This window comes from Equus przewalskii, chromosome 15 (genome assembly GCF_037783145.1).
Source record: "Equus przewalskii isolate Varuska chromosome 15, EquPr2, whole genome shotgun sequence".
Taxonomy (NCBI): Eukaryota; Metazoa; Chordata; class Mammalia; order Perissodactyla; family Equidae; genus Equus; species Equus przewalskii.
The window spans coordinates 77,931,619-77,944,075 of NC_091845.1; the positions used below are offsets into that span (position 1 = coordinate 77,931,619).

The 12,457-nt window shown below is 37.9% G+C and overlaps 1 protein-coding gene across 5 annotated transcripts in view; it reads right to left on the bottom strand.

Moving 5' to 3' along the window:
- Positions 1–12,457, bottom strand: part of XRN1 (5'-3' exoribonuclease 1) — a 117,915-nt gene that overhangs the window by 16,143 nt on the left and 89,315 nt on the right. For all 5 annotated transcript variants that reach the window (XR_011527199.1, XR_011527198.1, XR_011527197.1 and 2 more), the window contains exons 33-34: positions 7,435–7,543; positions 1,698–1,759 (exon numbers count right to left, since the gene is read on the bottom strand). Coding sequence is in view for 2 of the 5 variants with exons in the window: in XM_008507789.2 (XP_008506011.1) it covers positions 1,698–1,759; positions 7,435–7,543 (171 nt within the window). In the remaining 3 variants the exon portion in view is untranslated. The remainder of the gene's footprint in view (positions 1–1,697; positions 1,760–7,434; positions 7,544–12,457) is intronic.

Here is a 12,457-nt window from a genome sequence, read left to right on the forward strand (position 1 = left end):
ATTTGGTAGGCCCTCCAAACGTCTATAAAAGAGTAAGAATGAGCTTCTTGTGGAAATAAAATTTATAGTTACTACTTAATAATGTTCTAAATAAACTGCTACAACTTTTTTATGTGCTATTCTCCCTTTTGTGTCATAAGAACAAAAGGCCTAAACTTGGATGAGGAAAACAATTACATGTTCATCTTCCTTTCCTTCAATTATGAATGTACGCAATAAACCATTCTAACTCTATTTCAATATAACTGATTTCCTTTCAAATCTTATGTGTTTTATTTTAGCATTAAAAACATCTTTCTGAGAAAGAGTCCACAGTCTTTACCAAAGAGGTCCATGGCACAAAGTTTATGAATCCCTTTTCTAGAAGAAAGGAAATTATAGCATATGAGTTTCAAAAGGAGAGGGCCTTAACAGTCATGTAATTCGACCACTGACTGATATCTAAATATTAATGGGTTCCACTTACTGAGAACCTATTATGTGCCAAATATTCTGGTAAGACATCTTTTATAAATTTAATATATTACTTGTTTTATTATAAGAGATCTAATTTTTTCAAACTCTGCATTAAAATATAATACACACACATAAAATGCACATAAGTGTACATGTTGATTTTTTTAGATTAAAAATTTGTTATTCTTTGATTATAAAATGTATACATACTCCTTATCAAACAGCAGAGACTATACAAAATAAAACATAAATGATCTCAGCTTCCTCCATCAACTTAACTCCACAGAATTAACTGTTAACTTTGTTGATCCATATACTTTCATTGTATATAAGCATAATTTCACATATTTTATAGATATATACTCACACACACATTTATGTATGCAGGTATGTTTCTATTATGTATGTGTGTATGTATGGACCAATTATATAGAGAGACAAATGATCATTTTTTTTTAGGAAGATTAGCCCTGAACTAACATCTGCTGCCAATCCTCCTCTTTTTGCTGAAGAAGACTGACCCTGAGCTAACATCTGTGCCTATCTTCCTCTACTTTGTATGTGGGACGTCTGTCACAGCATGGCTTGATAAGCAGTGTGTAGGTCTGTGCCTGGGATCCGAACTGGTAAACCCCTGGCTGCTGAAGCAGTGTGCAAACTTAACCGCTGTGCAACTGGGCTGGTCCCCAAATGCTCTATTTTTATCTTCATTTTATTTTATTTTTTATTTTTTTTTGAGGAAGATTAGCCCTGAGCTGACACTTGCTGCCAATCCTCCCCTTTTTGCTGAGGAAGAATGGCCCTGAGCTAACATCTATGCCCATCTGCCTCTACTTTATACGTGGGACACCTACCACAGCATGGGTTTTGCCAAGCGGTGCCATGTCTGCACCCGGGATCCAAACTGGCGAACCCCAGCCCGCTGAAGCGGAATGTGTGTACTTAACTGCTGCGCCACGGGGCCGGCCCCTATCTCCACTTTAAAGATGAAGAAATTGAGGCTGTGAGAGGTGTAGAGAATTGCCGAAAGCTACCCAGCTATTAAACAGCAGAACAAGGACTTCAAGTATCTCAAGTTCCAGATCCCAGACTCTACCTGTGCAACCTTCCAGCCAAGTGACTGTCAGGTTTTAGCAACCCTCATGCAACACACCTCATGGATTTGGTTGAAAGGGCTGCAAAATTCAGTCAGATGCCACAGAGCCACCAAATGCAATCAAAAGTTTTTTAAGAAAGCTTACCTGCTTATGTGACATTTTTTGTGACCGACTCTCTGTTTTAGGACTTTTACACTCTTCTTTAACTAGAAACAAAAAAAACAGAAATTTTGGTAAGTGAAAGAACTTGCTGCACACCAATTAAATTCACCAAATATTTACTATAGCAAGGAACTGTGTTAGAGTCACATAACTCCAAGAAGAAAAAGGCCCCGATTTTGAGGAGTCTTATAATCTAGATGAGGGGTAGGAGAGATATTCACAGATAAAAACAACAAGGGAAAAGGAAAAGTGGCTTCTAACTGAGCTTTGAAGGCTGGTAGGTTTCCAAAGGGCAGAATAGGAGGCTAAGTATTACAGGCAAAGGAAATAATAGGAGAAAAGTCACGGAAGCAGACAGCAGGTAATGTGTTTATGGAACTCTAAATAGACCAGATCCACTGGAGGTTAAGGAGTATAGTGGAGCTTAATTGAATTAGAGAAGTAGGTTGGAGCCATAATCTGCAAGGTTTTGAAGACCAGGGAATTAAACTGGTAGGCAACGGACAATCAATCACAGAAAGGTTTTGAGCAGGTAGTGATGTGATCAGAATCGTGCCTTAGGAAGATTAAAATACAGCAGTGGCTTATTGCATAGACAGAAGGAAAGCGAGACACCAATTAGGAAGCTATTTTAGTATTCCTGTTAAGGGGAAACTGGGGGAATGGTAGGGGAAATGAAAAGGATGAATTAGAAGAAGGAAGAAAGGGAGGGAAGAAAGTAGGAAGGAAGCAAGGAGGGAATAAGGGAGGGAGGTAAGAAAGGGTGAGGAAAGAAGTAGGGGGAGAGGGTGGGGGGAGGGAAAGGATGGGATGAGAGAGGAGGGAAGGAAGGGAGAAAGATGGAAAGAGAAGGGAAGAGAGGGAACAGAGAGGGAGGAAAAGAAAGGGGAAGGGAGAGGAGGAAGGTAATGGAGGCAAGGAAGAGAGGAAAGGGAGGAAGTAATCTTGCAAAAAGCAGCAAAAGAAAAAGTGAGTTTGATATGTATGGACATTCAACCTTTGTTGAGACATACAGACAAGAAAGCTAACTGGAATCCCAGATAATGCAAATAGTTTACACATATTTATGCAAATAATAATTTAAAGAAAAATCACAATGCATTTCAATTAAATAATTTTTAAGCTATATTTATAGATTTATAGGAACATTAATCCAAATTAACTTAAAATATAGAAGAACCAAAAATAACTTATAGATGTTGTTGCAAAAATACTCTACAGTTATCAAATTGAACCAAAATTATAAAACCACAAAATTTTTTTTGAAAATAGCTTTTTGGAAAAATATTTTATTTTTTCATTTTTGAGGAAGATTAGCCCTGAGCTAACTGTTGCCAATCTTCCTCTTTTCGCTGAGGAAGGCTGGCCCTGAGCTAACATCCATGCCCATCTTCCTCTACTTTATAAGTGGGACGCCTACCATTGCATGGCATGCCAAGTGGTGCCATGTCTGCACCCGGGATCTGAATCCTGGGTCGCCGAAGTGGAACGTGCGCACTTAACTGCTGTGCCACTGGACCCGCCCCTAGAAAAATATTTTAAAAGACTACTCCCATTATACCACATACTATATACTATATACTATATTAATATATAAATACAAAAAATACCATGCATATATTAAATATAATAAATCAGACTCAGGATTGTGCACTTCCTCTGCTGGAAAGCTCTTCACTAAGCTTTTTGCATAGCTTATCCCATTCCACTCCCTTTTTATTTGGGCCTCTGCTCAAACGTTAAGTCCTCAGAGAGGCATTCCTTGACTGCCGTATTTAAAATAGCACCCTATCACTCTTTCCTCTTAATCTGCTTTATTTTTCATCATAACACTTATCATTACTACAGATTATGGAATTTATTGTTTGTTTGCCTATTATCAGTCTCCACCTTAGAGTATAAAGTCCATTAGGCCAGAAATCTTGTCTGTCTTGTTCGCTCATATATTCCTAGCACCTAGAACAGTACCTTGCACATAATAGCTCAATAGGTAGCAGTTGTATAAATAAAAGAATGAATAACAAATGAATCATATTTTGAGCCTAATGAGCAATTGGCTGCAATTTGGGAATACTTTGATCAAGAGAAGAGAAAAAGTAACTTCAAGATGACGATTCTCATGTCTGCATCTGCATTCCCTACTGTGCCTGGAACACAGTAGACCCTACTAAAGCAATGAAAAGAGTAAAACTATATAAATTATGTAAGGGAATATTAACAACAAAATATTTGTACATATTTTTAACAAAAATCTGTAATATAGTTTGGACTAATTTAATTGGCAAGTGTTTATACACAAAAAAGTAGGATTACTCTAAATAAAATTTATCTCAAAAAGTAGTTAGTGAGGGGACATCAGCAAAAATGTCACAGTAAGAATCTCTGAAAATTCTCTCCTCCATAAAAGCAATGAGAAAATGGGCATAAATTACCAGAATCCAAATTTTCAGAGCTATGAAAGTTAATCAAAGGCTTGCAGCAATCCAGGGAGTGTTTACTCCAGAAAAAGGCTGAATCTCGGTTAGAACAGTGATCTTTGTGGCATTCTAATTTGCCGTAGTCCCATTCCCCACTCTCCAGTTCCATGTAGCCCTCAAAAACAACAGCCGGTATTTTTGGTGGAAACTAATAGCCTGGCTGCCACCAGAGAGATCAGAATGAGGCTACAGCTCTTTCAAAGTTAGTCCCAACATTCTCTGAGGTCAGTATTACCATGATGTCAAAACCAAAGAGAACACAAGAAAGGAAAATTTAAAATATCCCTTATGAATACAGATACAAAAATCCTCAACAAAATACCAGCAAATCAAATCTTGTAGCACATACAGAGGATTATATACCATGGCCTAGTGGGGTTTATCCTAGAAATACAAGGTTGGTTCAACATATGAAAAACAATGGAATACACCATATTAATTGAATAAAGGACAGAATCCATATGGTTACCTCCATAGACACAGAAATAGGATTTGACAAAATCTAACATCCCTCCAAGAAAACAACCACCACCTAGGAACAGAAGGGGACTTCCTCATCTTAATGAATGGCATCTACCGAAACCCTACAGCTAACATTACACTTAATGCTGAAAGATAGAAAGCTTTTCCCTGAGATCAAGACAAGATAAGGATGTTCACTCTTACCACTTCTATTCAATATTGTACTGGTGGTTCTAGCCACAGAAATTAGGCAAGAAAAAGAAATAAAAGGCATCCAGATTATATAGGAAGAAATGTGATTATCTCTATTTTCAGAAGTCACAAAAAAATTAGGGCTAATTAACAAGTTCAGTAAGACGGTCGGATACAAGATCAATATACAATAGTCAGTTTTATTTCTATAACTAGCAATGAACAATCCAAAAAAAAGAAATTCCATTCCATTCCAACTGAAAACAGCACCACTGACAACAGCATTAAAAAGAATAAAATACATAGGAATAAATTCAACCAAAAAAGTGTAAGACTTGTATACCGAAAACTACAAGACATCACTGAAAGAAATTATAGAAGACTTACACAATGGAAAGACATTTTGTGTTCACGGATGGGAAGCCAATATTGCTAAGATGCCAATACTACCCAAAGTGATCAACAGATTCAACGCAATCCCTATAAAAATTCCAGCTGCCATTTTTGCAGAAAGAGACAAGCTGATCTGAACATTCATATGGAAATGCAAGGGACCAGAACAGATAAAACAATCTGGAAAAAGAAAATCAAAGTTGGAGGAACAAAAACTTCCCAATTTCAAAACTTATAACAAAGCAATAGCAATTAACATGGTGTGTTGTTTGCATAAAGATGGCATACAGATCAGTGGAATGGAACTGAGATGCCAGAAATAAACCCATACATGTATGGTCAATTATTTTTTGACAAGAGTGCCAAGAGAATTCAATGGGGGAAATAAAAGTGTTTTAGCAAACAGTGCTGGGACAACTAGATACTCACATGCAAAAGAATGAATATGGACCCCTACCTCATACCATATACAAACACTCAAAAATGGAAAAAAGACCTAAATTTAAGAATTAAAACTATAGGGGCTGGCCCCGTGGCCGAGTGGTTAAGTTTGCGTTGCTCTGCTGCAGGCAGCCCAGTGTTTTGTCAGTTCGAATCCTGAGCGTGGACATGGCACCGCTCATCAAGCCACGCTGAGGCAGCATCTCACATGCCACAACTAGAAGGACCCACAACTAAGAATATACAACTATGTACCGGGGGGCTTTGGGGAGAAAAAGGAAAAAAAAAAAAGAAAAAAAAAAGAATTAAAACTATAAAACTTAGGGCCAGCCCTGTGGCCAAGTAGTTAAGTTCGTGTGCTCTGCTTCAGTGGCCCAGGGTTTTGCCAGTTCACATCCTGGGCACAGACATGGCACCGCTCATCAAGCCATGCTGAGGCGGTGTCCCATGTAGCACAACCAGAAAGACCTCCAGCTAGAATATACAACTATGTACTGGGGGGCTTTGGGGACAATAAGGAAAAAAAAAAGAAGATTGGCAACAGATGTTAGCTCAGGTGCCAATCTTTAAAAAACAAAACAATAAAACTCTTAGAAGAAAACATAAGTATAAATCTTTGTAACCTTGGATTAGGCAATGGATTCTTATTTATGACACCTAAAGCAAAAGCAACCAAAGAAAAAGTAGAAAAAAATAGGTAAATTGAACTTGATCAAAATTTAAAACTTGTTTTTCAAGAACACTATAAAGAAAGTTAAAAGACAATCCACAGAATGAGAGCATATATTTGCAAATGAACTACTGAATAAGCATTTAGTATAAGAATACATAAAGAACTATTGTAATTCAAGAATAAAAAGACAAATAACCCAATTTAAAAATGAACAAAGGATCCAAATAGACATTTCTCCAAAGAAGATATACAAACAGCCAATAAGCACATGAAAAGATGCTCAATGTTGTTAATCATTAATGAATTGCAAATGAAAACCACAAGGAGGCTCCACTTTACATCTACTAGGATGGCTATAATAAAAAAGATGGACAATAACAAGTGTAATGGAGGATGTGGAAAAACTGGCCCTCATATACTGCTGCTGGGAATTAAAATGGTACAGTCATTTTGGAAAACAGTTTGGTAGTTCTACAAAAAGTTAGACATAGAGTCAAGACATGACTCAGTAATTCCACTCCTTTGTATATACTCAGGAGAATTGCTCACATATGTTCACACAGAATCCTGTACATGGATATTCACAGCAGCATTATTCATGATAGCCCCAAAGTGGAAACAATACAAATGTCCATCAATGAATGAACAAAGAAAATGTGCAATGGAATATTATTCAGCCAAAAAAAGGAATGAAGTACTGATACATGCTACAACATAGATGAACCTTGAAAACATTATGCCAAGTGAAGGAAAGCCAGTCACAGAAGGCCACATATTTTATGATTCTATTCATATGAAATGTCCAGAATAGGTCAATCCATGGAGGTGGAAAGTAAATCAGTGGTTGCCAGGGGCTGGAGGAATGATTGCTAATAGGTATGGTATTTCTTTTTGGGGTGATGAAAATTTTCGAAACTCAGATAGTAGCATAGGTTGTACTACTTTATGAAAATACCAAAAAACTCTAAAATGATGAATTTTATGGTATGTGAATTATAACTCAGTAAAGCTATTAATTAATAAAAATAAAAGGAAGCAGTTAGCACTTTTCCAGAATATACTTTTCCTACTTAAAACTTACATTTTCTGTGAGGCTCATGTTTTCTTTGCTGACATTTAACACTGTTGTCATTAAAGCCAGATTTATGATGCTGAGTTACTTGACTGATTTCTTGAGGTAGAACTGCACCCTGAAAGTTAAAATTCTTATAAATGATTTAAATAAACTCTTAATGTTATAACTACTTCTTTTCCTCAATGTTTAATAAATACTTTATTATTTTTATAAAAGTTACATAGCTCAATAGAAAAAAATTTAAGTAACAGAGAAAAGTATAGAGAACTTAACCAAATTCCACCACCCAGAAACAACCATTATTAACATAATAATCATCACTCCAGATGTTTCTCTATGCATTACTTAAATAGCAAGATACACAGAAAACTATCATTTTACAAAAATGCTACTTTCAATAGAATTAAATCTAACTTTGCTTTAAGTTAATACAGAAACTAAAGAAAAGATTTAACTTCAGGTAAACGTTTCTTTACAATAGAAATATCAGCCTCCAAAGATCCCTCTAGATTTGCTTCAAAATAATTCTATCTCTGTGGTGGGGAGGTTGGGAAATGAGTGGGTGTTATAGAAGAAATAGGGTTGGACGAGCGCAAGGCAAAGGATGGGTACTTGTGGGTTCATTATACTATTCTCTTCGCTTCATGATTTTTTTTTTTTGAGGAAGATTAGCCCTGAGCTAACTACTGCCAATCCTCCTCTTTTTGCAGAGGAAGACTGGCCGTGAGCTAACATACATGCCCATCTTCCTCTACTCTATACGTGGGACGCCTACCACAGCATGGCTTTTGCCAAGCGGTGCCATGTCTGCACCTGGGATCCCAACTGGTGAACTCTGGGCCGCCGAGAAGCAGAACGTGCAAACTTAACCGCTGCGCCACTGGACTGGCCCAACACTTCATGATTTTAAAAATTTCCATTAAAAGGTTTTTGAAAATTCATCATTTCTGTCTGTTATAAAAATTGAGGATATTAGCCCTTCCACATCCCTTCCCCCAATACCTGATTTCATCAATTAATGTTTATATTGTCAAGGTTTTCAAATGATGGAAGACTACTACCAGATGGCAAGACTGACTATAAAGCTACAGTAATTGAGACAGTGCATGAACAGAAAGAATTAGAAAATGGCATGAGTAAGTTTCATATAAAGATCACATCAGATCCTTTTGTTTTCTGATAGGGAAAGGAGGCCTGAAAGCAAAAAGAGACAAAATTTGCCACAGATAGTGGGAAGAGGAAACAAAAGCAGAGGCTGGAGATGGTCAACACAAATTAATCATTTCACAATTTTGCTTTTGGTGAGCCCTATTTATTTTCTTCTGAGCACAGACAAATAAACACCAGGTGCAAAGACACATCATGTTCTATTTGGCAGTGGGCATGTTCCCAAATAGCTGTGATATGCACCAGAGTGTGAAGGCAGGTCCAACGAACTCATATGCACAGGAACACCCAGGGCTCTTTAGTCTTGGAGAGTCAAAAGGGCCAAGAGATTTCTATCTGCATGGCACAGTGGCTGGTGGGATTTTGGGCTACAGCGGTACATTATAGGGGAATGTGACTCTAAGGTAGGGAATTAGAATATCGGATCAATAGATAGGTAAGAACGAATATTGTGTATCTAGTATGTGACAGGCATGGTAAGATGTACTTTGCATCGATTATCTTAATATCATTATAAAAATGCTACAATCATAAAAATGCTATGGGGTATTTTGATTCCATTTTATAGTTGAGTAAACTGAGGATCAAAGTGATAAATTAATTTGGTTATAGAACTAAATAATAGGAGAGCTGACATTGGAGTTCTAAAACTCATGTTCACAGTACCATTTCAGAGAAAAAGTGTGCCATAAATTTAATTAGAAAATACTCTAGTTTTGAGTATAGTTTTTTTGTTGTTCTATTTGATACTTAAAGCTATTTGTGTTAGTCACATTATCATATTTTGCCAATAAACGCTTGAATTTTTTTTTTCAAGATTTTATTTTTCTTTTTCTCCCCAAAGTCCCCCAGTACATAGTTGCATATTTTTAATTGGGGGTCCTTCCAGTTGTGGCATGTGGGACGCTGCCCCAGCATGGCTTGACAAGCGGTGCCACATCCATGCCCAGGATTCAAACTGGTGAACTCCTGGGCTCCCGAATCGGAGCACATGAACCCAAACACTCGGCCATGGGGCTGGCCCCAACACTTGAATTTTTCTTTAAAGACTTTTTTTAAAGAGCAGTTTTAGGTTCACAACAAAACTGAGAGGAAGGTACAGAGATTTCCCACATACCCCATGCTCCCACACATGCATAGCTTTCCCCATTATCAACATCCCCCAGTAGAGCGGTATATTTGTTACAGTTGATGAACTCACATTGACACATCATTATCACTCCAAGTCTATAGTTTACAGTGGGTTCACTCTTGGTGTTGTACATTCTATGGCTTTGGACAAATGTATAATGACATGTATCTACCATTACAGTATCATACAGAGTATTTTCAGTGCCCTAAAAATCTTCTGTGCTCTGCCTATTCATCCCTCCCTTTCCCCCTAACTCCTGGCAACCACTGATCTTCTTACTGTCCCTATAGTTTTACCTTTTCCACAAGCTTGAATACTTTTTTTTTTATTATGTTGAGTTCTCTAGAATCTGCTCATCAGATGAATACCAGACTGCTTATTAATGTTTCGTGGATATAAGTGTTATACATGGTGGCTCATAATTCTTGGAACATACAGGAGATAAAACATGAGAGTTTTCAGGAAATATAAATAATGAAACAGCATCCAGTAACAGGAGATGCATGTAGAAGATTCTGAGGAAATATACTATCAACTGTTGAGTTCCATCTCAAGGAGACAAGTGGTAACATAACTAGTAGCCCTTGACTGAGACCTAGGGGAATTTTGGCAGTGAGAGAGGAAAGGGCATCCTAAGTAGAAGGAACGATAAGAACACATAATCTAATATAGGAATTATCTGTTTGTGGGAAAGAGAAAATAAAGAGACCGATTTGACTGGAATAGACCATTTTACACAATAGTTGGACATACTCTATACGAGAATTAGGTGGAGTTAGATTACGAAAGGCTTAAATATTAGTTTAAGTTGTAGTTGAATTCCAGTGGTACTAAACAGGGACCCTTATACATAGCAGAAATTTGAATAACACTATTTTAGGGCTGGAAAAGATCTCCGAGGTCACCTAAGTCGAATGTCTTAATTTTGTACATGAGGCCACTGAGGCCCAGGGAAATTAGATTTGCTTAATTTGAGTCACAAGATCTGATTTCCCGATTCTGAGTCCAATGCCAGATTTGTCACACCACACTGCCTTAGGGCATAAACTGAGTTCAAACCCAGGAGCTCTGCCTAATTACTTTGCCCTAATATGCCACAGGTGAATGGATCTTTAGGAAAGATTAATCAGGCACTACTATGTAAGAAGAACTAGAAAAGAAAGAGATAAGAAACAGGAAGCACAGAAAGGAGGGTAGTCTAGGCCTAGGATGACAACCTAAGGTCCATCTGTGGGAATTGAGAAGAAGTAAACAGATGTGAGGTCTCATTGCAAAAAAATATTAGAGAGAATGAGCAAACATTTTTGACTCCATGCTTTTCAGATTATGTGCTTGGAGAGATGGCAGTATTAGAAAAAAAGATAGAAGAGGCCATAGGCAAAGTCAATTCTGAGACATCTTATGGTTGAGGTGACAGTGGGGTATCCATCTATACCTGTCTTCTAGAAAGTCAGAGACATCAGGTTAGATCTTGTTTGAGAGGTTGGAATCAGAGACATAGATTGAGTGGTAATCAGCAGAGAGGTAAGAGCCAAAGTCACCAGTCAAGCAATAAGGTAAAAAGGAAAAGAAAACTATCGTTGAGTTTTGGGAGTTGAGTCCCCACTGAAAGGCTGGAAGAGTAGAGGTTAATAAAGAAGTTGAGGGGGCCAGTCCCGGGGTGGTTGAGTTCGTGTGCTCCGCTTTGGTGGCCTAGGGTTTTGCCAGTTCGGACGGATCCTGGGCAAGGACATGGCACCATTCATTAGGCCATGCTGAGGCGGTACAACCAGATGACCTACAGCTAGAACATACAAGTACGTACTGGGGGCTTTGGGAATAAAAAGAAGAAAAAAAAAAAAGATTGGCAACAGTTGTCTAGCTCAGGTACCAATCTTAAAAAAAATAAAAAAAATAAATAAGTTGAACAAATAGGGAAAAACAAGAGGGGACTCAGGGTAATGTTCCCCTTTTTTTTAACAAACTTTTTCTTTTAAGATTTTATTCTTTTCCTTTTTCTCCCCAAAGCCCCCTGAGATATAGTTCTATATTCTTCGTTGTGGGTCCTTCTAGTTGTGGCTTGTGGGACGCTGCCTCAGCGTGGCTTGATGAGCAGTGCCATGTCCGCGCTCAGGATTCGAACCAACGAAACACTGGGCTGCCTGCAGCAGAGGGCGCGAACTTAACCACTCGGCCACGGGGCCAGCCCCTAATGTTCTCTTTTATAGCAAAACTCCTTGAAAGAACTGCCTATATTTGCTGCCTCTAATCTCTCTCCTCCCCTTCTCTCTTAAACGTACTCTAATCAGTATTTCATTCCTATCACTCTACTGAAACTGCTCTTGTAATGGTTCCTAGTGACCTTTATGTGCTAAACTCTATGGTCAATTCTCTGTTTTCATGTTAATTGATCCATCAGCAGCATTTGACCAAGTTGAAAACTCTGGTCTTGACATTCATTCTTCACTTGGCATCTAGACACCGCCCTTTCCTGGTGTTCTTCCTGTCTCATTGGCTGTTCCTTCTCAGTCTTCTTCATCAGTTTCACCTAATCTCTCTGACTCTTTAAGGATGGAATTCTCTATGGCTAAGTGATTCGACTTCTTCTCAATCTACATTCACCTCTTTAGATATACAGATACACACACACACACACATATAAATATGATGACTCCCATATTCTCTCTCCAGCTTGGGCATCCTCCATAACTTCAGACTCAATGTCTAACTCTACATCTCCATTCAAATACT